Below are 27,342 nucleotides of genomic sequence, written 5' to 3'. Positions count from 1 at the left end.
CGCATGCGCGTTTTACTCCCATTCTATCGCGATATTTCATTTTCCTATCGTTGCCTAACATTATACCGGTATTACCGTGAACGGTATAATATGGCCCAGCCCTAGCTGGGAGGTCAGTTCCTTAATCTTAATTATGCAACTTCTCATGACCATTGATCAACAACCACTGATCAAAGCCCACTGACCAAAACCCACTGATCAATGGCCATGAGTACCATTCACAGAGAGTTGGGGAATGGCTACAATCACAGCATTGTAAGATGGTCACAGATGTACCCTTAGGCCCCCTCCTCGATTCAGAGATGGTCTTTCCCTTTTCACGTATATTGCCTCCTTGACTCCACGCTCAAACCAGCGTTCCTCCCTGTCACTGTGTCCTCATCCTTGAAAGAGTGTCCACTGGCCTGTAGGTGTAAATAGACTGCGGCGTCCTGGCCTGACGAGCTCTTCTGTGTTGTGCCATCCGCTTCGCCAGAGGTTGTTTGGTTTCCCCGATGTATAAATCCTGGCAATCCTCCTGGCACTTAACAACGTACACTATGTTACTTTGTTTGTGTCGGGGGACTCGATCCTTGGGGTGGACCAATTTTTGGTGCAGCGTGTTTTGGGGTTTGAAAGCCACAGAGACCTGGTGTTTACAAAAAATGTATCTCAACTGCTCCGATACTCCTGACACATATGGGATCACTACAGGTTTTCGCTTGGGCAGCGGTTGTCCTTCTCTCCTGGATCGGCTGGAGCTTTTTCTAGGTGCCTTTCCAGCTTTGACAAAAGTCCAGCTGGGATAACCACATTTACTCAGGGCCCTCTTGATGTGCTGTTCTTCTGCTTCCCTGGCTGCTGTGTCTGTGGGGATGGTGTTTGCTCTGTGTTGTAGCGTCCTGATGACACCCAGTTTGTGCTCCAGTGGATGATGAGAGTCAAACCTTAGATATGTGTAGGTTTACGGTACATGTCAGCTTTTAGATGTCCCCCATTACTTATGGAAATCTCACAGTCTAAGAAGGCTAACCTGAGACTTTTCGTATCCTCCCTGGTGAATTTGATGTGTCAGTCCACTGAGTTAATGTGATCCGTGAAACGTTTCTCCCACAAAATGCTACGTCCAGATGAACAGAATGCTTGCTTGCTTCTGCCTTATATACTGCATTTCCAGTTTTGCTTGCATGTCTCATTTATTCACACATAGTTGCCATTTTCCTAGCAAAATACAAAACAAAACAAAACAAAACAATGAGATGTGACTCAAGACCTTTGCGCAGTACAGAAAATAGAGAGCATAATAACAGGTCCTCTTCAACAGAGCAACAGAACAAAAAGCCTCAACATTTAACTGCCCTCGAACAGGTTGCTGAGAGATTTGGCATTAAGTAGCTCCAAGAGCGCGTCCTCATTTCGTATTCTTCATGTCTACTGAAAGTTATTCAACCTCAACTTTGACATTCTGTCCTATTCTCCAAATGATTACTTAATTGTGAAATGTACCACTGTTACATCATCAACAAACCAAAAAGAGAACCCTGCGTCCTCACTGCAGCGGAGTACCCAGAAGGCCTATGTGTATCTAATCAAATCAAATCATATCACTTTTATTGTCACATCACATGTGCAGGTACATTGGTACAGCACATGTGAGTGAAATTCTTGTGTGCGAGCTTCACAAGCAACAGAGTTGTGCAAAATACAATAATGTAAACAAGCAAAATACAAGAATGGCTACATCTGAAACTAATAAATATATGTACAATATATAATAGTATATGCATTTCTGGATGTGTATACTAAATATTTTTCTACGTGTGTGTGTGTGTGTGTGTGTGTGTGTGTGTGTGTACACATATTTTACAAATTAAATAGAGTAAACAATAAATAAAATATATAAAAATATACAGAGTTGAGACATGTGCAAAACAGTGGCATTACTGTACAGTATCTATTCTGTTGACATCATATTTACTGTAGCAAGGAGACAAGATTAGGATATTGAGAGCTGTGAGGTAAAATCCTTGGGGAGGATGAACCCAGACAGTGTGTTCTCTGGTGTTTCCCAACTTGTTTCTGTCATTCTCCCTCCAGGGCTGACAGCTTTAGGGTCCGGCCTTTTAAAATGCATTACAGAACGCCTCGAAAATCGACCACTGAAGGATGTACTCACCCAATGAACACACACGCACACACGCAGATGTGAAACACACAATCTATAGGGGAAAAAAGCGCCAAGGTCAGGCAGTGAATTTAGGTCTGGCACATATATTTTGTACCTGAATAAAAAGCTGGAATGGCACTATGCTAATTTGAACTTATCACTGATATATCACTATGAGCCTTTGCTGTATGTTAGTTGCCAAGTAACAAGGCATTGTTGTACAGCAAAGATATGGGACAATGTGGAGACAGTGATGCCATTACATAGTTAGGTAATAAATCCTGGGGATCCTTAAAAATACTTGCTGGGTTAGTAGTGCCCTGAGGATGTGCGCATGTTTGTTTCAGTGGGTCAAATTCACAGAGAGCAGGTTCACGGTATGGCAGGAAAGGCTGGAGGTTTATAGGGGGACACCAGCTGGTTTTGTGGTCCTCGTGATAGACATTAATGCTGCTGGTACGAGAGGTTTCATTCTTACTGGGACCAGCTGTGCTAAGCATGTGTACAATGGTCCTGTATGCCCATTTGAATGAAACTACCTGCCAAATGGGGCATCTATGTTACATCCTAGGGACTTGGAAAGCTGCTTCCACCACTCAAACACGTCTTGAACTCGGTCAGTGATCCAGTTATTGCACATGGGGATATCAGTTGTAAGCTGCAGGCAGCTGGAAGAGACTAGCATCACTGCAAAGCACTCTGATAGGAGATGTCAGAGTATGATACAGAAGCACAGTGTGCACAAGTACAAAAAGGAAAAAATATAAAACATATACACAAAAACCATGAACAAATACACAACGTATAGCTTTAACTTTTATATTTTCAATTTAAAAAATGCAGCTGTCACCAACAGGTGGCAGAATAACATCTAGAACCAACAGTTAAGCCATTAGAAAAAACTGGAACCTCCCACTTGGCCGAGGCCTTTCTGTGCAGAATTTACATGTACTCCCCATAGGAGCTGGTTACCCCACACAGCCTGGAGACATGCTTGTTAGGTTAATTGGTGACTCTGAGCTGGCCATAAGTGTGGATGTGGGATTGGATGTGGCGACCTCTCCACCTCTAACCCTGCCCCTCGCCCTATAACCACTGGCATAGGCTATATTCACAGACCATAAAGTGGTTAAGCAGTTCAGATTGATGACAGTAGCCCATCCATTGAGAATAATAAAACGATGCTAATATTTGTGCAGTATTCCTGCTAGACTTTCTATCCACTGCAAAGGAAAACGCTAAGTTAGACATCTGTGCTGGTGGAACAATCTTTGCTCTCAACATAAAAGTCTTTAATCTGATGAAAAAGGACCTTCACTTTGTGTCCAAGCATTTTGAAGGAGACAATCTGTCACATTACTATGAGTGCAATGAAAGCTCCTGATGGCAGGGAAGCTAGTCTTACACAAACAATTCTCCTGCTGATGAAAATCACCCCTGCACTGCCTGAAAAGCACAGGAGGACAGGCTTTGACCCAGTCCTCCTCCTGGCGATATCAATAAGGCTAAGTGAAAAAAGCTAAATGTTCCACTCCATGCAATGTTGTAGCAGCTGGTACATGAGCATTGCCTCTGAAGTAACTGCCCTACATCACAGCAGGGTCTCTCTGCATTCCTCTTTCCTATATGTTCCCCATAAATATGAACCAGTGATACTTGCCCACTTAAATGTGATATATGGGAAATTCCACTGCAAAAAATAAATGATCAAACTGCCCTGTGAAGATTAACTCTTCATTTAGGTCCTTCGGTAAAAGAATAACTACGCATCACTTACAATACTAATGCTATTATAACAAAGTAAAATAAAACTCTAATTTGTATCATTCAGCAGGTACAGGTATGATTAATTATATTAAGCACCAACTCATTCCCCAGAGGTCACTCTCTGAAAAGAGCTGCTGTACAATTAAGCGCTTGCCTAAATGAGATAAGATCAACATTTCTCATACTGCGATACATACAGACACACACTCGCTATATGCAAGAAGATGCACACAGTCTCTGGTGTAAGCAGTGGGCCACAGTTGACATGTAATGGAGCCTCCTAAAGGGATTAAGGGGTAGACTGTGAAATGTGCTGAATGTACCTGCTTGGTAAGAAGGGCCCTGGGGGCCAGCAGGAGAGACAGGATTAAGTCACCCCCCCCCCCCCCCCCCCCCCCCCCCCCGTGTGTGTGTGAATGGTTACAGTGTCATTTCCATACTTTGTCTTGCCACTTTGCCATCACTTGATCCATTTGCTTATATTGTTTTGCACCCAATGGGCCAGGATCAAAGGCAGAAGGCACAAAGATGAGCTGCTGCAGAGAAAAACTCAAAGGCCATCATCAAACTGGCTCCGTGACAACTTCATTTGTTGCCATCGGAGTGAATCAAACAGACTGCCGTCAAATGTGACACATTATCCATTGAGCATTAACTGAAATGCTGCACTAATGCCTTTAAAAAGAAGCTATAACTGATGAGTTACTCTGCCTTCATCGGGTCTTGTTCTGGTGTGTCGTCCCACCTGACGCATTTAAATAGTCTCCACTGTATTTAGTATTTAGCTCAAAAGGCAATTCTTTGTCAAATGTTGCCATATTTTCCTGGAGGACAGCTAAAAATAGAACAAAGCTGACTTGTTTTTCCTATACAGGAAACGACTGAATGGAAATCAAAATGTCAGACAGCCACAAATAGCTGTAACTGGATGTTATGGTTATGTGATGTTTAAATAAAGCAAAATTTCAGATAAGCTTCTCGTGAAACTGAAGCACAACTTTCATATGAACTGTACACCTGCAAGTCTTCACTATTAATTCATACAGACATATCTTTCCCCCCCATTTCCCCATTCTACATCCTTCTCTTCTTTCCCTCATTAACTTAATTCTTTTAGCCTCTATCCTCTTTCTTTTCCTGTCTTCACAGCATGGTCCATTTCCCCACATCTTTCTGCTTGTCATCTCTGCTACCAAAATCTCTCACTCTTTTTCTGTCCTCCACCCCTCTTTGCACCCATTTCTCTCATGTCTCCACAGCTCTCTGGTTTAATCTCATTTGGGCCAACCTTGTTCTCCTTCTAGCTCCCTCCTCTGTTTGAGGTTGCGCTTTTCCCCCTCACTGATTTGCAAGTTTTGTTTGCAGAGAGAAATGTGTGAAGCTGTATTCAAATTTAAATTTCTCTCCTGTTTGTTACACCATCTTGGTTTCCCTTCCCCTCCCCTGAAAGTGTGCGTGCCTGCTGGCACAACAGCAGCCAGTTACTGAGCATGTCATCACAGCAATATCTGCAACGGAGAAAAGGATTCTTGGGGGAAGCTAGACAACTGCTGCTAGAAACAGCTGGGGTGGCCTCGATATGCACTGCTATCTTATGGTACCGAACGTCAATATTGATGCTACTTAACTTGAATCCAGTATATCTGCAAAATATACATATTGTAATCATTTTTTAAATCAACCTTTTTTCAGTGTTTTACTATTTCTTATCATATAAATGTGTATTCCATGTGATTTTGTGCAGAGTGCATTATGAGCCCCAATAATGTCCATACATGTGCTGTCCAATAATAATGAAAACTGTATGGCATTATGACATAGTCATAGATCAAAGTCTGTAAATGAAAGATGGCTACAGCTACTTGGTTTGAAAAATAAAGCTGGTGAGAAGTGCCTGAAAGTTGGCTTTGCTTGTAATGACCAGCAGAGGGCGACTCTTCAGGTTGTAAAAAGATGCTGACGCTGGGTGAAATCACCTGTAAAGAGTGTGCTGCACTAAAAAACTGATTGTAATTGCTTTGGACACAAACAAATTGCAGTGGTTTGCATGTAAAATGGTGATTTGTTTGCAAACACTCACTACTGTACTCTCTGAGCTGTAATGAAATTTGGTCAAGTGGAACATGTCCTTGCAGCTGCAACCAACACATTTCAAAAGGGAAGCTTTTACGTTCAGGTGAAAATTCTCTGTTTCTGATTTGCATTGCACTTCACAGTCTCATGACCACTTGATGAGCAGTTTGCAGTCAAGTTGGTGTCTTCTATAAAACTACGGCCAAGCACGGCAACCTACCAACCTAAAGTAACCACAAGCAAGTTTTCAGTGCAGCGCTGTACACCTATTTGTGATCAATTTCACAACATTGACTGTGACTATGCATTTCCATCCAAATGGTCGCTAACCAGGCTCTGGGCCTGCCTACCTGACACCTAATGGGACTGAGTGACCTCATCGAGGCTAAAACCATGTTATAAGTGTACAAGTTAGTTTGGTAAACATATTTATCCCAGTTTGACACGGAGATGAAACTTCCAAATCTCACGGTTACAGCACACATACATACACGTACTGGTCAATTCTTCTGTGTAAGTCTGTGCGTCTCCATTAGTCTCAAAACTGTTCTTTCAGTATGTCACCGTTTGAACAGTGCACTCAAATCACATTTAAAAGCAATGTTCCTCTCAATTTAAAAACCAGCAACCAGATGCAAAAGTGACTCCTCCTAACAGCAAGTGCAAAAACACACTGAACTTGTAATTGTGTAGTTGTTTTTAACTAAATCTGAAATTTAGATTTTGATTGACCTACTGTGTTGTACAAGGTTAGCATGGTGTTGTACCATACCTTGTCTCTTAACGCCAAGCAAAACTAATGTGTTATTGACAAAACCACAACAACCTCATTATATTAAATGTGGCTGTCCTAATAAGCTCTTTTTCTATTTTTACCACATCATCTGCAACGCCTAATATTCAACATTAATGAAAGGAGGTTGTTGTTAATGAGTGGTTTTTTTTTTTTTTTAATCTTAGACTCACCTGATTTCAAGTTTGCTCCATTTGTGCATCTTAGTGCCAAGTACTAAGATCAGGGCAGCTCGTTCCTACAGTCAAACAAAACCTCCCTCTCCAGTTGACCCCCTGTGTAACCAACCCCCCTCCTGCTGGGCAGCACAGCAACAGCAGCCATTCACGGAGAGAGAGATGCCCCCAATTTGTTTGATGGGTTAAATGAGGTCAAATAGGCAGCCTATGAATACTGGAGTCTGCAGAGCCTGGACAAGAAGCAGCTTAGCTCTACATCAGTGTGCAAACAGAGAGTGAGCAGGAAAGAGGTGAAGACTGGGGCAATGATGGAGAAATGTGAAAAAACTGGATGAAGGAGGAATCTTTCAGGGATGACGTCTTATTAGGTTTAAACTAATGTGTCTTGGTTGCAGATACAAAATAAACAGCATGTATGTAGGCACATTTACTTGTCTCCCATCCATATTTAAGTTTCTGTCCCCTCCACACTTCTTTTGCCTGTTTTTTTCTTGCCATCTTCTTTCTGCCTCCATTCTAGCATTTCTTCTTCATTTGTGATCTCTCTCCATTCGATCTCATCTGCCTTCTTCCTTCTTTTTTGCTTGTGTGTTAGATTTATCATTTGCCCAAAAACCAACCATTTCTCCTTTCCTAAGCTTCTTCCCTTCTTCAATTTTCTTCTTCTCTTCCCTGCTTTTTCTGCCCTTACCATCATTATCTCAGCCCCTCTTCTGTCTCCACCACCCTCAGCTTCATTTCATGTTCCACTGCTGTCATTCTCCATCTCTTTCCCCTCCCTCCACCCATTCGCTTGTCCACAGGGTGGCTATGGCCGTTTATGCCTGCAGAGACTTCAACTTTTCTTTTGGATGCTCTCATCTCATTATCCTACATTACAGTGTTTTGCTTGCTCCCCCTGACCTTCTCCCTTCTCTGTGCAATCTGGTGTTCCTTGCTCAAATCATTCCCGTCATTGGACTTTTCCCTCCACCCTCTCCCACTACATTCCTTTATACCTATATCGCCTCCACTTTTCAATAACATCTAATCTTTACCTCTTTCCTGTTAATTCCCATTTTTCTTCCATATGACTTCATGTTGGTTTTTGTAACGTATGCTTGTTTAACTGAAACTCTTGCTACCTAGCTTCAAAGGGACAAGAGAGAGTAAGTAAGAGGGAAATAGTTTTCTTTAAGAGGACAGATTTAGAAAGCTTAATGGGTTTATAAAGAAGCACACATGGGCAAATTATTTGCATCCTTTTAAACACAGTAAAGTACTGCATTTAATTTTGTTTTACAACAACAAAGATATATCCTATTGAAGGCACAGGTAAAGGCAGTTAACTTCTAAGTCCTTTCCCTGCTTTGGTGCTTCAACCTGTTAAATGATTAGCAACATAAAGAAGCAATCTAGAACTACAACTCCACTATTTCATGAGGGCTATATTCTCAAAGTTCTAAAGAAACTCAAAGACATGACAGAACTTGTACAGTTGTAAAGAGCATTGGAGTCTCCATGGCAGATATCACTTTCATCGATAAAATCTTTGATCTAATCTTGCCTAACAAGCAAAGGATCTCTGGTTCGATCCCGGGAGGAGGCATAAATCCCTTTGGGCATTCATCAGGAAGGGCATCCAACCTAAAAATCTGCCAAATCAAATATATATGAAGCTACACACTGTGGCAAACCCTGACGAATAAGGGAGCAGTTGGGAAAAATTGCCCCGTCTAGGAGATACCAGCTGTAAAAATGTCTGCCTTCTCTTAACTATAACAGAATTGAAAGACGCTTGGCATTTAGCTAAAAATATCTGTCTTCAGACATCATGAGCGATTTAGTCACATAAATGAATAGTTTTCTAAAATCTATTTTTTCTACTACCACACTTAAGTTACACCCACCAACTAAAAGATGCTAGCTAAGGCCTCAATCGCATAGAGAACAGTTGGCAACCGGTTACGACAGGAAATAGACAATGGTCACCTTCAAAGGGAAAATTGTGCGTTACTGCAGACTACAGTCTACAGACAGACTACTACTACTGCTGCTACTACTCTGCAGACTACTTCTACTTTTAAAGGTTTTTGATGCAGGAAAACGCTTCCTGCATAAAGTGGAAACGACAAACTTGTTTCACCATTTAAGCAAAAAACAAAACACACCAGCCTATGAAGGAGATGCTAGCAGCTGGTGATGTGCAACCCCAGAAAATAAACATGTGAATGCACTGGGCAACAGTTTTTCTAAGTCAGCAGAAATTACTCACTTGAAACAGCGTAATGTAGTTTTGAGGCTATATCATCCACCACTTAGCGAGTACTCTGCAAGTGTTTTCAAACAATGACTGGCAACCACAGAAATCTACTTGAGAGCATGTAATTGCAAGGATTTCTCTCAGTGCACCACTGGATACATCTTTGTGACCCATTTCACCCAGCAACCACTTACTCCCTAACAATGCCTGACCAGTGAGGTCACTGACTGGTCTCTAGACCTACATGACTGGGGCTTAGCGATCAATTTCACCTAGCGTCTGTTAGCAACCACGAGCAACTTGCAACTATAGTCAGGGAATACTCCGTTTTAATAACGATTTTTATCTTTACTTTGGGTGTTTGTAAAAATGATCAGATGATCATATTTAATAATTTTAACCTTCCCTGAACTACACTTAGAGACAGGACGAGGAGTGCATGTTACTAAACTATGAATGACTTCACCATCCAGTGGGTCACACTGGACTGTTTGTTGGACTGGGCCTGCAGGCTGTATATTTACACCCTCACAAAGAAAATCCAGAGGAATAAACATCATTACAGGCCAAAGGGGAAAACAAACATTTGATTTTAAGGTGAACTGGCCTGTTAAGTTCCCCTCGCTAAATCAGGTGCAAAAAATTGTTGCAACACTCACTACAGGAGCAATGGGAAACAACTTTGCATAAATGCAGAGAAAACCACTGACCTGCTTCAACACCACTATAACACATACACTACACAGTTTATTTAACTGACAGCAGAGGCCAGCACTCTGTTACGCCATACACAGTCTCTAAAGCCTTACATATCCACTGTAACAACCAGACACGGTGTTTTTTGGCAGGTATAATACCAGGCAATTGTCATTTTAGTGTGAGTATAGATACTATGTTTCAGTGGTTTGTTTTCTTCTGTACAGTAAAACTGCCAGTGCAATAGGCAAGTTTGAGAAAAACCTAAAAAAATAAATATATCATACATAAAAATAACTCAGCCATACAGCCATATCTTTGTTCTTGTGTTGGAGCATTTTATTTTCATACTACTTGCCAGTGAAAGTAACTGATGACTTTGCAGATTTATTAGCAACTTCACACAGCAGAGGAAGAAGCCGTCCTCCAACTGTCAGCAGGGCTGCAGCCATAGATTATTTTAGTAATTGATCTATTCCCCCCAAACAATTCCTTCAACCTTAGTATTGAAAAATACTGGCGGCCGCCAGTGCCGCCCTTCAGCCTCTTAGTAGAGACACCTTGACCTTGAGGTCGACTTAAAGTTCACTGTGATTCAAATTTGTCCAAGTTATCTTAGTGGTAACACCTATGGTAGCAATTTTAATCCTACTTTCTCGAGTTATTGCATTCACAAACTTGGGTGTCCAAACTGCCTGCCTGGTGGGGTGATGACTATAGCCACGAGCCTTTTATAGCTGAAGGGTAAAAACCACCATAAATACTAAAATTTATTTTTCTCCTCTTTCTTGAGCTGAAAATGTTTCAAATTTATATCCAATTATAAAAGGAGTCTATGTGAAAACCGCTGATTCAATTGTTTTTACACTGGGCTGGGGTATTGCTGGATACATAAGGATGGGGCAGTGTCCAGTCTCAGCAACATCCTTAGATACCATGGTCACCAAGGGATGCTTGGTTGCCTCACTAAAGCCCTTTTTCTATTAGTACCTACTCGGACCTGCTCGACACAACGTGAGGCAGTACGGCTCGTTTTCCATTACAATTGAGTACCGATGAATGTGTTTAACTCACTATATCAATGTAGCCAAACTGACATCATTTGTACGCGACATGAACACTAAAACAAAGGTGGCTGTTACTCCCCTCGAGTCGTAATAAAGCTCAACTTGTTCTTTATGTTTTAACTGACATTTATTTCGGACAGGAGGATTCTTCGACATGCCTTAACATGTAATGATGTCCAACCACAGCCGATACAATGCCGTCAGAACTAAAAAGAAATACAAACTTAAATGAATATTCTTAATAAAGCCCTTAAGCATTATATATGGCGAAACATTCCAACAAAACAATCAATAAAATACACATTACACCTCACACTGCGGTAATTGCACGAGAATATCACGCAACACTAGCGTATTTACATACAACGAAAATAAACAAAAGAAAACATTTACCTCATTGGCCTCACTCCAAGGGAATAAAACTTTAATCCTTACATCGTGGGGAGGTCCAAAAAAGGCACTCTTTTATTTATCTTACTGTGGACCTGCAAACCTCGTGGCTCGTCTCTCAATTAGCTTGCTGAGTGTGCCAGCCAAAAAAAACCCTCTTAGCAACAACAGACTGAACTATAGAAAAGGTTCCTATCTAATTGCACAATTAGCAAAAATAACACATTTAAACATATAAATCCAATGAACAAAACATGAATTACTATTGATTTATTTCTTAATATTTCAACTACTAATTGTTTCAACCTTACATATCTAATAAAATGAACTTAAATGCGAGAGTTGCCTATGACGGCAGCTACAGTGGCAGTTGAGGCCATTTTATACCTGCTGCTCGGTTTGTGGCTTTTAGTCAGACTCGGGGACATTTGGATTGCTTGGAAATCCTGTTGAGTAGGCACTAAAAAAAAAAGTACCTTGTGCCAGGTACTATGACCTAATAGAAAACTCTAAAATGAGTGTCGGGCCGCACCGAGCCAACCTGAGCAGGTACTAATGGAAAATGGCTCTAATTGCAGCCAATTCTAAATGAAAGTGTACACAAAATATAATTTATATCAAATTCCTTTAGAAGAACAGACAAACAAGAGAGAAGCGAAAGATTGTGGAGACTAGTGCAGACAGGCGTTGAGTAGAGTAGGACAAAAAGAGTGACTAAAGACAGGAGAGGAGAAGTTTGGAGGACATAAGAGAAAAGGAGTAGAAAGGAGAGTCTAAAAGAATAAAGCTGGGGACAGACGAGGAGTAAACACAATCCATCACTGCTGCACTGTTTCCACTCTCTCAGGCAAACACCTTCTGAATGTTGATCTCCAACCCTCCTGCTCTTTGTTCTTCTACATTTGTCTGCTGCACCTTCATTTCTGTCTTTATCTGTTTCTCCCTGGCTGGCTTTTATCACTTTGGTTTTGCTTTCTGTCCTTTATTCAATCTTCCTGAGTGTTTTCTCAGATTCTCGTTTTGTCTTTCTCGTTACCTTGTCTGTGTTTATATCTTTTGGGACTGCACTGTTGGAGACTGACAAATACAACCAATAATAACTAGGAAGCCTTATCTGACGAGGCTGCCCTTGGTCCTCTTCCACACAGATTACATCGGTGGGTTTGTTTTGTAAATTGCTTGTATTGTTTTGGCTTTCCCTACTTGAGCTTCTTGGAAATTTAGAGATCAGAAATTTGCACATTGAGGTTACCCAAAGAAAAAAGAGCAAGCATGGTGGCTTCTGAGGAAACTTCAAAGCTCTCAACGTGACAGGAAGCTTCTGCAACGCGACAAAGCCAAATTCAGCTCAGCAATGTCTTACATTCTTGCCAGCTGTCCCAAGCAGCAGCATGCGTTTCTAATATCATTACCCTCTCATTTCCTGTATGGCCCAGTCTTGCCGTTCTGTGATGCAAGGCAGACTCAACCTGAAGCTGCGAGTCTTCATAACTTACTGGTCTGAAAATAAAGCCAAAGTGAGCATGCTTTAAATCTGTTTTTTAATGGCCGGGGGGACTGCTGTGGTTTCAAATGTCTGAATGTATAGAAGTCAACAGGAAAAAATGACTCCTTAGATGCCCTGATCTATGTCCTGAAAAAAGCCAAAGCGCTCATGATCTTAATCGCTATTACAGCCATACTCAATGGGTTTTTTTGTAAATTACAGTCCCCACTGGTGTCCAAAGTGATAATAATCCTCACTGCCACCCCAAACCAAGGTTTCCAAAAAGCTAAGATGGCAACAGCAGACGCTCAAAGCTTCAAAAACAAGACGCAAACCAGATGATGTCCCAGTGGCTATAGCCATCATTTATAAACAGTATGAGGAACTGAACAACAAGCACTGGTTTAACGTCCAGTAAGAATTGTATCGTATATGAAAACAGAGTTTGAGTATTCAAATTCTGCGTTAGAAGCTGTGGTAATATTAAAGTCTGAAATTTGCAAAGAGCGAGATGAAAGTGTGTACAGACAAATAAAAAAAATAGAATTAACTCTCTATAACAGTAAATATATATATGTTGTGAAGCTGTATTCTGTGCAGGAATATACAGTATGTGAAAAAAATTCTTAATATAATCAAAAAGGGGAAAAATAATAACTGAGGTACTAGTGTCCATGTTTGCGTATTCACGGAAGTTGAAATTAAAACAAAAAAGTTTTTATTTAAAGTGAAAATAGCTCAGTTTTGTATAGTTAAAGAGCCATTATAGAGGCAGTGAGCTCTGTAAACGCTGATTTGGAAGATGATAGGGGTGGGGGAAAAAATCGATACTATGTAGTATCGTGATATTTTGTTTGCTAATAATGTATCGATACAGGGACAGCAGAAATCGATATTTTGTTACAAACAATTTTTCGTGGAATGGAACATGCTCTGACTTCAGAGCCTGTTGATCCTTTTTCTGAGCAAGAATCCTGACATTCCTTCACTGTCCAAATGTGTTTAACTTTTTTTTGGGCAGCAATAAACATGACAGTTTACCTGTTTTAATTTAAGACACGTTTTATTTTAGTTAAGTTTAAAACTTTTTTATTTAATGTAAAATTATATTTTGTTTTCATTTACTTTCAAATTCTTCAGTTGCTGAATGGGCTGCATAGTTTTCATAAATTGCATAGTTCAGAATAGCTATAATCGTACCAGATGGTTGCATTCAGTTAAGTTGGACTAGACTGTAATACAAACTGTTCAGTTTGTCAACAATAAAACTGACTGAAATGAGAGAAAGACTGAGTGTGAGACTTTGATATTAGATAAAATGAATATTGATAAAGTTTACCTTTATGTACAGAATCTGAATATCGCAAAATATTTTTAAAAATTGCAATAATATCGTATCATGCGTTAAGTATTGTGATAATATCGTATCGTGGGATGTATGGTGATTCCCACCTCTAGAAGATGAGTACTTCTGGGCTTTAATTAATGCTTATTTATCTATACATGTGGGCTCAGATTAGAACACGAGCAAAATGTATACAAAACCAGAGCATTAGTGTTTCTGTGCATTTGTTTGGGGCCATGTGTTTTCTTGCGTTAACTCTAAATCAATCCATCACTATCTGTGACTGTCCCACACACATACAGCTACAAGGATTCACTAACATCCAACATGGGACAGACCTTTAACGCCCAGTTCATCACCAATCCTAAGCTGTTGTTTTTTTCAATCATCTGTTACCACTTTTTTTTTTTTTTTTATAACAATCTGTATTTATTCTACTGCTGCCTGAACAGTAGGAGGGTTAAATGCCTTGCTCAAGGACATGTTCAGTGAGAGTGAAGAATGAATCTGACTTGCTTTTTCCCCTCCAGAGTCATTCATCATCCTCACTCCCCACTCACATCTCTTTATCTGTAACAATCACCTCCAAACACCCTCCACTCATCTTCACTGTCCCATCGCACAGGTTTCTCCACCCTCTCCTCTGTTCCCTCCATCACTGTCTCTCCTCTAAGCCCTCCCATGCTCGATCTCCCTCTTTTTCCACCTCCCACTGCTTCTATTATCACTCCAGTGGGCTCTGATGAATGACTGAGTTTGATTTGGGTGGGGGAAGTGAAATTGAGCAAGGGAATAGGAGGTGAAGTGCAGTGTGGGGAACAAGAGTGGCATTAAGTTTTGCTTGTGAGCCACTTGGGCTTCTGTTGTTATTCGCAGTAAATTATCACAATGTTTATCGGTTCCATAAATCCAACCCACAACCTCTGGACACTCAGTGTGACTGAGTAAAGTTTGTTGAGCATTTTTCAGTGAGTGGGCAGAACAAGATTGTTTTTTGGTTTTTTTTGGTTTTTTTAAAATCTGCTTCTGAAACATTGCAAATGACTAATCTGTTCTCTTCATGGCTTTAATTACCCAACAAAACAAACGTGTTACTTTTAGGGTGTTTAACGGTCTTTCATTCCAATTTTCAAATAAGTTTTTTGGATTTCTCCTCAGCTGTTAACCAAAATCTAATTGTAAATAAATGGTTAGTTTATGCTTATGCTTTCTACTCTCTCCACTAAAAAAGAAATACAAAACTTGAACTTTGAGACACTCACGTCTATATTTACCCTCTTTTTAATTCAGCCACAGCTTCCCCTTATAGCAGGGATGTGACATACAGCCCACTTTAAACTTAAGTGGGCCTGCTGCCTTACCTCTGTGATATTATCTTCATCTATTGAACTTATGTAAGGACGCTTGGCGACATGCAAGCAACCAAGTCAAAGACTCCATGTCTGAAATGAGGCCAATGTGGAACTGCCATCACTTTTTAAATCGCTACTTGAGTCCAGCTCTAAAAGTGAGTCCATGTGCACAGCCTCCCATAATACAAAAGCCCAACCTTGCAGCATTAAAAAGTCCACTAACAGCCTGGTACAAACAATAGTTCTGATGTCTCTGCTACATGGTACAGTTAATGATTATGTTTATTAGAGCCATACAGTTTAAAAACACATTTAACTAGCTGACAAATTAGCAACCCTGCCTCTGATCTATCATTTATATGCAATCTATAGCAGGTACAAAGCCTTTATCAAGAGCAAATGAATAACTGCGGTTATTTAAATGCATTTTAAAACCACTGGCTATCATCCGATTGAGCTTTCGTCTTAGCAGTTAAATGACTGGCTCACCCCACACACATTCTCTGACCAGATGGCTTCACTGCAAAAATGTGCTCTTTAGACATTAGGACAGCAGAATAAGCTGATGGTTTCCCAGAATGAGCAAAGCATAAAGGGCAAGAAAATGCCACAAAAGTCTTGACCACTAGCATCAAGTTAATGTGAATGGGGTGTCTGCTACTAAACTGATCATATTTTTCACAAATGTCACTTAAAAGACCGGAAATTTTTTTTTTTCAGACTACTTCTTGATGTACATGAAAGGTATGAAGAGAACAATATTAGTGACAGGACAAGACAATAGATTTGTCTTTACAAAAACAACCTTCACCTTTAGATGAACCACAGCAGCCTTCATCTAAAGGTGTGGCCCTATAATCAAAGCAAAATGCCTACTCAGCCCATCGTGGTTTATTTTGAGAACTTCACTGGCTGTCTACTCGCAAAAAACACCGCTTGATTTCTGTATCTTCAGGGTGTACTTGTAGGCATTTCTGACAGCTGTGGTTTGAGAAACAAAGACTAAAGGAAGGGAAATCAGGATTTACAGGAGACAATATTGAAAGTTAGCAACTGTGTCAGAGCTGTATTTGTGGTGAAGTGAAAAGGCTAAGAAAAGCACTGATTTCTTTCGAGATCTGTTGGCGGTCAGTAACCCCCCCCCCATATAAATTCTTGGGAGCACAGTAGTCGTGGAGGTTGTGCTGGGCGAGTTTGATGTATTTGCTCCTATTATAGAGGGAGCACTGCTCGGCTGGGCATGAAAGTTGGAGCGGATTGGATGGACAGAGAAGAGGTGGGAAAGAACAGAAAAAGAAATATGGATGGTTGGATTTAATGTTCACCAGCTCCTTAAACCAAGAAGCAAAATTTGCCTGTTGGATTTAATAGGAGAGGAGAGGAGAGGAGAGATGAAACAAGGAGACATGAAGATCATTTTTGAGGATTATAGCCCAGGTGATTTGAACTAACATCTATTTTTCATCAATTTTCTGTCCAATGTAGAAAAAAATAACACTAAAAAATTCTTACACTCTCATATACAACACACACAAGCAAATAAGTACTTACTTCCTGTCCAGAGAGGTAGTAGGCAGCCAGCAATCCTCCTATGAACCGAATGTTGACCTCAAACACTGACACCTCAGCATTCTGGAAAATTAAGACAGCACAAAAATCATTAAATAAAGCAGCTTGCTATAGGAAATGGCACAAAGTAATCACTAATACCCAATATCTAAACAGAACAGGCAAAACAGCACTCCCCTATTGGCTCTATTCTCTGGTGACACTGGATACATAACTGTGAACAGTATTAATTTCTGGCTTTGGTGAAGCCCAGTGGTGCTGTATAACAAAACACTAAGATCAATGGCTTCTTAATGTTATTGCTGATTTGCATGTCACGCAGGAAAAGATGCAAAGTGGAAAGGTACTTTCAGACAGATCAGACAGTAAAAGCTGTCCAAGTGAAACAAAAATCTTTGAATCATTAGCGCTGAGCAACAAGGCAGTAACCTGCCAGCAGATATGAAGTGGAACGTGTGAGAGCGACAGGAGAGAAAAGACGTCTTGAGGATTAAACACTGAACTAAAGCCACCACGAGTACACGAAGTGGTTAAGGTGATTTCGCACATTATTTGGGTCTAAAGTTGTTACCATGGTTATTGTTTGCCAATTCGAATTAGTTGGCTGCTCATCCCAATTAATGTGCCTCCAAAGGAGAACCTAATTAAGACTTTCATGTACACACTTGACTGATTTCACTCTGTGCAATGCTTGTACTGCTGGCCTTGCAGCTTCCTTCAAACCACAGCATTCCTCGTGTTTGGGAAATTGGAAGACTGTGACTGACAACATGGTTGATGACACAGCGACTGTGATGCAGAAATGTTATTCACCTGGAACGCCTTTTTGGTCCCGTACATTCAAATGCTGAGAGCTTCTTGCAATTTACAACATGACCTTGCGCTGATATTTTCACATTAGAAATGAAAACGTACCTACACATTTTTTAAAGTGCAGGCTGAATGACCTCTGTTTACAGTAAATGAATAGGAGAAAGAAGCGGAGGAGTGCAGGAACATTGTGTGGCTATAACATGTTAAGATCAGCCACAGCATGGTTCAAATAAATACATCAAATATTTATGATTGAGCCTTACTGATTACAGTACTCACAGTTTACAGCACTCTCTTCTGTAACCTGATGAGGTAACTCTAACCTGGAGTCAGGAGCACATGTGAACAAGAACATTCAAAGACTGGTTGTGATGCTCAGGCCTGAACACTGGTCAGCACCGGTACTCACATTAGCGCAAACCTGGCCCTGATGTCAGTCTAGCTTCATCTAATCCACTTAATTCATTCAAGAGCCTCTCTTGGCTTCTTGCATTTCCTTCAGTGCAAAGAGCTGCCATAACCTGTCAGATAATGCTTCTGCTGGGAAGTCTTTTCAATAGAGCTATACAGGGAACAGTGAGCCTTCTTGGCATGCCTTCCCCCACAGGCACATTTCCCTAAAGAATGCTTTTCTTATCTACAGAGGCATACAGTGTTACATCTAGCTGTACAATACTGTGGTTCATGTCTGAAAATCTGAGCATCTTTTGAAGGTAAACCCCACAATCTCTATAGTATCTCTTGATCTATGGGCTGTTCGCAGCAGGGTGGATTTTGACCTCTCAGATATAACAGGTCTGATTTGCTCCTGAAATAGTGAAGCCCTATCATTGTTGAGGCTTTCACTTGAGTATAAGCAAAAAAAAAAAGGAGAGAGAGCGAGAGAATGTAGCAGCCGTACACTCGATGTTGAGTTAATTTTTATTTTGCAAGCTGTTTGAATGTGTCTTAAAGTACCAGAGTTGCTTCCTGCCTCAGATCCCATGTGTGGATTAGTGCTGGAAGGGGAAAGTGTTGAATACTGCCTGCATAAACCTATTTTCAACTTGCACATATTTTCTCTCTGCACCCAAAGTTTTCAGACTAAGCCCAACTAAAAAGGTTTTCATTTTTACCGGCACACAATCAGCACTTCAACAAAACCCACTGAAAGGCAAGACGAGCTACAGGTTTGTGTTAAACCTGATGAAAGGTGGCGACTGGGAAGCTCTCATCCAGCCAAAGGCTGGCATCCGTCTAAAGCAGGATTGTGTAAAACTCAAATACACAGTGGGCCAAAATTCAAAACTGGGCTAACATTAATATTTATTGGAAAAAAAATCTTCCTCCAGATATAAGAATGAATCTTTTCTTATGGACTCAAACAAGTTTTGCTAAAAAACTGAATATGGAACAAGCAAAGCTTAATACTAAGCAATATATATATTAGCTGTATAATACCAGTAGGCCAGCTCTAATAATAATTTGGTATGGCTTCGCGGGCCACATGTAATTAGGCTGCGGGCCAAATTTGGCCCGGGGGCCAGAGTTTGACACCTATGGTCTACAGCATGAGTCAGCCTTTACTTGTTAGCCATTTACAGCTGCAGTTTAGAAGCACTAAGCCCAATGAAAAGCAGGGACAAAACAACCCTGATTTAAAAAACAAAACAAAAACAAAACAAAAACAAAAAAGCCTGAGGTGAGCACAGAGGGGGAAGTGGGAGGCTACGTCCGCACGTACCCGGGTATTTTTGAAAACGCAGATTTTTCTATGCGTTTGCACCTTTTGTCCACATGTAAACAGCGTTTTCGGTCACTGAAAATGGAGATTTTTTAAAAACTCCTGCCAGGGTGGATATTTTCGAAAACTCAGTTTTTGCGTTTACGTGTGGACCAATGACTGTTTCTACAGTTTGACGTCACACTGTGCGCTAGGTTATTGTTTCGGTGAAATGAATTTCTACCATGGCGGACTTAGACAAAATAACGTTACTGTTCATTTTTCCTCTCTGCAGTGTTTAAATGCTTACATATACACACACAGCACTGAGTCCTCCACACATAGGACTCAGTGCTGCTTCTATGCGCCATCTTTGTTTACTCTTTCCCACCCAGGCTTCTAGACTTCTGATTGGCCAACATTTCTACATGGTCAGGAATATATCGCTACCTGCTGCTTTGGCATGTTCCCGGCAGCGTTTTCCTTCGTTTTTGGCTTTTACGTGTGGACGGGATTTTTTTTTTTTACAAACGAAAACAGAAAATCTCCGCTTTCAAAAAATACCCGTGTACGTGTGGACGTAGCCGGAGTTACACAGGTTGTGCAGTGAGGCTTGAGAGCAGCACAGGAATATACGGTTGGACTGAAATCATGTATTTTGTCATGGAGCTACTAAACAGAACATCATTTCACTTCATTATATGATCTTCTATTTTAACACTCTTAACAACACTCACTCCCCCCTCTATTTATATCCAACATGTATCAGTACAAACAGATCTGTCAGCTCTCTGTCAGCATTTATTTTTTGTGCCATTTTCTGTTATTGATAATGAAGGTTTGTTTTAAATGAGTGCAAGCCACTGATAAGCCTCAAGAATAGAAAGGTTAGATTGTTTTTTCTTTTTTTTGAATAGAAAGTCCAAAGAAAAAAAGAAAAGAAAATCAAAAAGCCAGCACAGCTCTGGAGAAAACATTCTTTGGAAAGATAAAACCAAGATCAACCTATGGAAAAGGCGCAGAACAGCTCCTGATCCAAAGCGTACCAAATCAACTATAAAACACAGTGGAAGCCGTGTGATGGCTTGGGCGTGCATGGCTGCCAGTGGCACTGGGACGCTAGTACTTGATGATGTGACACAGGACAGAAGGAGTCGAATGAAATCTGAGGTGGTCAGAGACGTACTGTCAGCTCAAATCCAGCTAAATGCAGTCAAATTTATTGGGCAGTGTTTCATAATACAGATACATAATATAGCATGCATTTCGCTTGTTGAAGACTAGACCCATTGCCAGCAAAAGGTTTCAACCAAATATTAGAAATGAAGATTTTATTTTTAGTTACTGAATTTTTCCAATGACATTTGAGCCCCTGAATTAAAGGTATTGTGGTAAAAATGCTTTAGTTCATCACATTTTTATGCAATCTTTTTCAACCTACTCAAAGCCTGCACTTCAACCGCATTGAAGTTATTTCCTTTAAAATTCATTGTGGTAATGTATGGAATCAAAATTAGAAAAAATATTGTCTGTGTCCAAATATTTACTGACCTAACTGTACATTAAAGCGAATAGGCATGTGTGCCCACATGTGTCAATATGGGAATTATTAAACCCTTTATAATCAACAGTGCCATCAACTCTGTAAACGCAACATGAACATGCTACACGTGTTGGTGTCATGTTCTCAGTATTGTCTGCCGTCTACTCTGTTCTGTACACTGAAAGCAAAGAAATAGCCGGAGCCCAGTTCACACATACTTGTCAATAAAGCTGATTCTGAAAGGTTCTGTGTTAGCTGGATTTTAATCATTATGTTAACAATAAAAGGTAAGAGACACACAGGTTAATGTTTCACACCTCCTTGAATGTATATTTGTAGACTGTCGATTTTAACATCTCTCCCAACCCTAATTGCTGTTTATTCCCAGAGCTTTATATGATGTTAAAACATCCCTGGTGTAAGATACTTGCATGAAACAACATATTTGAAAACATTATGTTTTAAAAGCTCAACAATAACATTTTACAATGTAATTTAAATAAAAAATCAATTTACAAAAGAATATTCATATTAAAACCTGGGATCTCAACAGCTGGTGAGAATGCATCTTTTTGTTTGTTTGGTTCACAGTGTGTGATTTCACTGAAGTATCCCAACAAATCTGATGACAGACCTTCAAATTTGATAAAACATGTCATCCAGACGATTCAGTTAAAATATTAACGTCTGTCATTGGAAATGACACGAGAGGAGCCAACACAGTAAGTCACTGCTTTCACCTTCAGTAAAAAGGCTTCTAGAAGAAGGAAACTGATGGGAGAAGATGTGTCTAATCATGCCAAACATGACAGCTTAAAGTGAGCAGGACCACAAAAGCTCAGCAATGGTATAAAAATTTTAACAGCAGAATGGCCTTTTCTACCTTGTCAAAGACTGTGAATCATGTGTCTGCATTTCTTATTGCCAGAAACATCATATGCTAGGAAAGAAATCTGAATAAAGAACTCAAATGAATCCAGGAAATCAGACTGGGCTCAAACAACAGCTAGAATTAATCAGTATTTCAATCTCCTTGCTGCATGGGATCAGATCAAATCCTCATTTTGATTGGGGTCATTAATGCATTAGTTAACAAAGTCTATTAGTTTGCTGGATGTTTGGGCCTAGCATAGATGCAGTTCGCATGCCGACACATCCATCATCTGAGGGCAAGCTGCAATGCGGGGGTCTAACCAGGACACTAGAGAGTCCAACAATGACTCACTGCTTGGCTCAAACTGACATGGCAGCTATTTAATCATTCATTAGTGGTAAAGCTGGAGCTGGAGGATGTGTTGGTGGCAAGTGGGTGGCTGAATTGAGAGGTAGACGAGCGCAGGTGTAACATATCGTTAGCTTCATAGCATAAGTGCCTAAGTCATTGACTTAGTCAAATGACTTAGGCAATTATGCTATGAAGCTAACGATATGCAATAAAAATGTGCATAAATTTGCTAAAGGCACACAAGAACCGCACAGTTACTTTTAAGCAATAAATACTGTGTGTACACACAGAGAGAGAGACCAATTTACTATGTTTATGCAAGATGAAGACGAGGGAAATAATGTCACGACTCTGCAATCACATATTTCAAAAATACTTGTTATTTTCTCATGTATGGTTCGCAGTCCACTTCAAAACAGCTTACAGCACAATTCAGCTGGAGTTTTTGATAACTTGGATCTTATTTTCATTGTTTAGGCTAATGACTTTATTGCTCACTCAACTAACTGGGTTCTAGGAACGGGGCAACATGCTACAAAGATGTCAGGTCATTCAACAAGAAACAAAATGGTAAATTACACTCTACATATTTCTAAAAGACTAAAGATTACAGTTAGAACTGAACCATCCACTAGCTTTGATGCCACAGGCACATGTTCCTGTGTATTGTTGCATGATGCACTGAATTCTTCTCCCCCGCATATCAAACTAAACTAAGAAAAAATGGAAGACAACATATTCGGATGAATTTGGAGTTGCAGGAACTACTTTAATGAATGCTATGGAATGATGAATAGCAACTATTCTTAGTACAGTGGCTATAAAGGGTGTACACTAGGGCTGCCACAAACGATTATTTTGATAGTCGACTAGTCACCGATTATTTTTGCGATTAGTCGACTAATCAGATCATCATCCATTGGACGTAAAACTACAGCTTATTGCACCAGCAGCATCTGCTCTTATATAACTATCATTAGCTTACAGCTTTAAGTGTTTAAGGTCTGTGCTAACTAAAAATAAAGACAAGATGATAGTTTATTAAATTTTAATGAAATTTGCAGATTGTTTCGGTAAAGTTTAATAAACTCCTTGCTATCTAAAATATAACAGGACACCGGAGTATATTCTGGAGCATCTCACACTTCTGATAATCAGTTGTCTGCTTGACGTTTATTCAGCTGTGTAAAAACTATAACTTTAATCTCAGACAAACCGATTTACTCAGGAACAACTAAAATACTGAAAAAAGCCAAACAATAACATTTTTAAGTGATCTAAGTGACTCATATATATTTAACCTGAGTAGCGAAAGACGGCGGTGGGTTTGAAAACGATTTGCGGGGAGTCCGGTGTTCTCACGGCGCTAGTGACCTAGCCCCCGGCTCGCTAACGACCTAGTGGGTAACAGATGTCTCCGAAAACGTCGGAGCACTTTTGAAAATATGTGGTGTCCTGATAAACTGAGCAGATATTTGAAGTTTCCACAGCTACATTCTCGCCTGAAAATATGCTAAACGTTTATTTTGTGACCCAGAAAGAATAATAAGAGTAATATTAAAACTAACTAGCTGCCGCCATTGTTGGAAACTGCGCTGGGCCGCGCTATGAATTCTGGGACACAGCTGCTTCTTCTTCTTCTTCGGGGCTTAACGGTAGCTGGCATCCTTGTACATGCAATGCTGCCATCTTCTGTTTCAGTCCGTTATTACACTCTTAAATCCTGCCACTTATTCCTGCGTCTTTTGTGATCTTACAAAGCTTCAAACGACGCGTCGACTATTAAATCAGTCGTCGACGATTTTGATAGTCGACGTAATCGTGACTAGTCGACAAATCGTGGCAGCCCTAGTGTACACATACCTCTTTAAATACCAGGTTTTAGTGAGGTTAAAAAAAAAAAAATGAGACCACAATAACTCACTGACAATGATTTCAAAGCAATTCAATTATTTCAACAAACAAATCTGTTAGTCGGCACACCTTTAAAGGAATACGCTGTTGAAGCAGCAGACAGCGTTCTGTCTTCTTGTGTACACACCTGCTATCAATTAAAGAGACTGATTAACCCCAAATACAGTTCAGCGGTCCTAGCAGGACCTTCCTGACATTTACTTAGTTGCCTGCTGCATCAAAAGCTTTGGTTCACAGACCGCTTACAAAGCATCAAAGAGATTTCACTGTTGAAAGGTATCAGTCAGAAGAAAGGTACCAAAGTTTCCACTGCACTGAATATACCAGGAACACAGTGAAGACAGTCATCAAAAACTGACACTGCAAAGAACTGGATGTCCCCCAAAAACTGATGAAAAGACAAGGTGAAAACTAGCTCGGGAGCCTATCAGAGGATCTAGAGTAACACTAAAGGAGCTGCAGGAATTTCTGGAAAGCACCAGTTGTGTACTATGTAACAACAATCTCAATATGTATTTTCCATTTGTCTGGACTATGGGGCAGGATTGCAAGACGGAAGCCTTTCTGGCAAAGAAAAGCATCCAAACTAGAGCTGGGCGATATAAGATTTTTTCATATCACGATATGTTTTTTTCATTTCAGGCGATAACGATATCTATCACGATATAAGCCAAATAACTATATTTGTAAGATTTAAATGTGCCGTTGCTCACAAGTAAAATGTGAAATAATCAGCAGCTTGTTTTTATTTAAATATTTATTTCCCATAATAAGTTCAACAGGGTAGATGTACTTAAGGAACATGAGACTTTTTCAGATAAATACAGGCAAATATTGCAAACTACACAAAAGGCAGCCGCTAAAGCGTTTAAGTTTCAAAATAGAACAAACGAAACAGACTACTAAATTGTCAATTCCACTTAGAAACAAAATATTAATTCTAAAAATAAATCTTAGTTTGTTTTACAGAAGAACAGACAAAACTGACTAACTTTTGTCAATATCAAATAAACTGAGAACTAAAAGGAAATTCTCAATCTCTCCTTGTTGTATAGCTGAGCTTTTCAAACGGTTTTAACAGTTACTTTAGTCTGACAAAAGCCGAATGACGAATTAGCGCTTCCAGTCAGAGATTGAGCTGCACCGCTTTATTGTATTTCCAGACTTGCTTTCGGCACAATTTACAGTGCACGCTACTCTGTTTTTTGTCAGACTTGAAATAGCTGAAATACCGTCACATTACGGAACTTCTATGGCTCTTCCGCTCAACAATCTCTCCGGCATTGGAACCATCATCTGTTTTCTCTTCGGTAACCTTCGGTCACGCTCTCAGTTGATTTTTCTCTAGTCGGCACACTCATTTCCTCCATTACCGGGCGGCACGGCGGCTGGCTGCTTCCCAAAACAAATACACATGTGCGGCTTGGCACTTGTGCTGTACGTAACAAGTCACGTGACGCGACGCTGCGGCTGTGATTGGTTCGGCTCTGCACTACTTAATTTGGATTGGCTGTTGTTTTTTTTAAGAGGACAAGAGCGATGAGGCCTATCACAATAGTTTAATTTTTCTATCGAGAAAAAGTTATTTCACAATACATATCGCTATCGTTCTATTGCCCAGCTCTAATCCAAACCCAAGTACAATTTGCAAAAAAACAAAACAAAAAAACCCAAACCCCCAAAACAAACAAACGTAAGCATAAATTCTCCCAAAAGCATGAAGGAAAATGTGTGAGACTGAATTTTTTGGCCACAATTCCAAAAGGTACTTTTGTCCAAAAACAACACTTTTTGTTCTTACACTTTCAGGATGCTCTTCTTCAGCTGGAACTGGGGCTTTAGTCCCATATAATCCCCTCCTTAAGTGGATGAAATTATACCAGTCAAATACCAATCAAACAGCAAAAGTGCCAGAATGCTGCAGATGAAGAGGACTTATACCATCCAACAGGACAATGACACAGAGTACACATCCAAATCAGTCATTTGGATCAGACCTAAATCCAACAGAACAATCTGTGGACTGACCTGCACAGGACTGTGCACAGAAGATGCCCTCTCTAGCTGACAGATTTGGAGTGCTTCTGCGAGGAAGAGTGGCCAAATATTGCCAAGCCAATAAATACTGTGTGTACACACACACACACACACACACACACACACACACACACACACACACACACACACACACACCTATCCAAGAAGACTGAATGCCGAGATTAAACCAAAAGGTGCCTCAATAAAATACTGGTTTAAGGATGTGCACACGTCTACAAGTAGCTTATAGTACTTGTAGTACTATAGTACAATGATGGTGCACACACAGAAGCAGCTAACCTCAATGTAATATTGGGCAACTTGCACTCCTATATGCACCGGAAAGTGATTAAACTCGACTAAGAGTGATGTATTTAATCTCCCAAATGGAAATGCAGACTATGGCCTGGTTCCAGCCTCAGTGCTCTGACTGGGGAAGCTGGGTACAGCTGCTCTCTTTAGGTTGAACAAATCTTTGATATTCACAAGGGCCAAGTTTAATAACACTTTTGCTGCCAATTACACTGCCAGGAAGAAAAATATGGCTCACTCCAAGCTGGGATATTACCTGTTTTGTAAAAGGCCCATGCAAAAGCCAGAGTAATGCCATGACCATATTTCTAAGGTTTAGCCTAAGCTAGCTAAACCTTTCCTGAATGTTATAGTATAGCTGGAAGCTTATGCCTGAATCCCCTGCCTAATGCACACAGGTATAAGAGCATCAAACCAGGCTATTAATGAAAACACAGCGACACGCCTCCCTCCTCCTCTCACTTGTTAACAGTAGCTTCAAATCTCATCCTCTCTCTTCTTCTCCTCCCTCTAATCTCCACTCTCCTCTCCCTCCTAAGTAACCAGAGGGCTCTCCTCTCCTGCCTGATTTTTATTACTTCACACGAGCATATTCGCAATTTTGTTTCCTCACGCTCTTATCTCCATGTCACTGTCATTGCATTTGTTTTACATTTAATAATTCTCCATCTTTTTCGTAAGGCACAAATCT

The 27,342-nt window shown here is 40.3% G+C and overlaps 1 protein-coding gene across 1 annotated transcript in view; it reads right to left on the bottom strand.

Annotated features, from left to right (window-relative positions):
- Window positions 1-27,342, bottom strand: part of man1a2 (mannosidase, alpha, class 1A, member 2) — a 176,831-nt gene that overhangs the window by 43,241 nt on the left and 106,248 nt on the right. The window contains exon 6 of the mRNA XM_080902403.1: window positions 17,088-17,168. Coding sequence (XP_080758529.1) covers window positions 17,088-17,168 — 81 coding nt within the window. The remainder of the gene's footprint in view (window positions 1-17,087; window positions 17,169-27,342) is intronic.

The sequence above is a fragment of the Rhamphochromis sp. 'chilingali' genome, assembly GCF_963969265.1.
Source record: "Rhamphochromis sp. 'chilingali' genome assembly, chromosome: 14".
Classification (NCBI taxonomy): domain Eukaryota; kingdom Metazoa; phylum Chordata; class Actinopteri; order Cichliformes; family Cichlidae; genus Rhamphochromis; species Rhamphochromis sp. 'chilingali'.
This window is presented reverse-complemented; position numbering and strand designations above follow the sequence as displayed.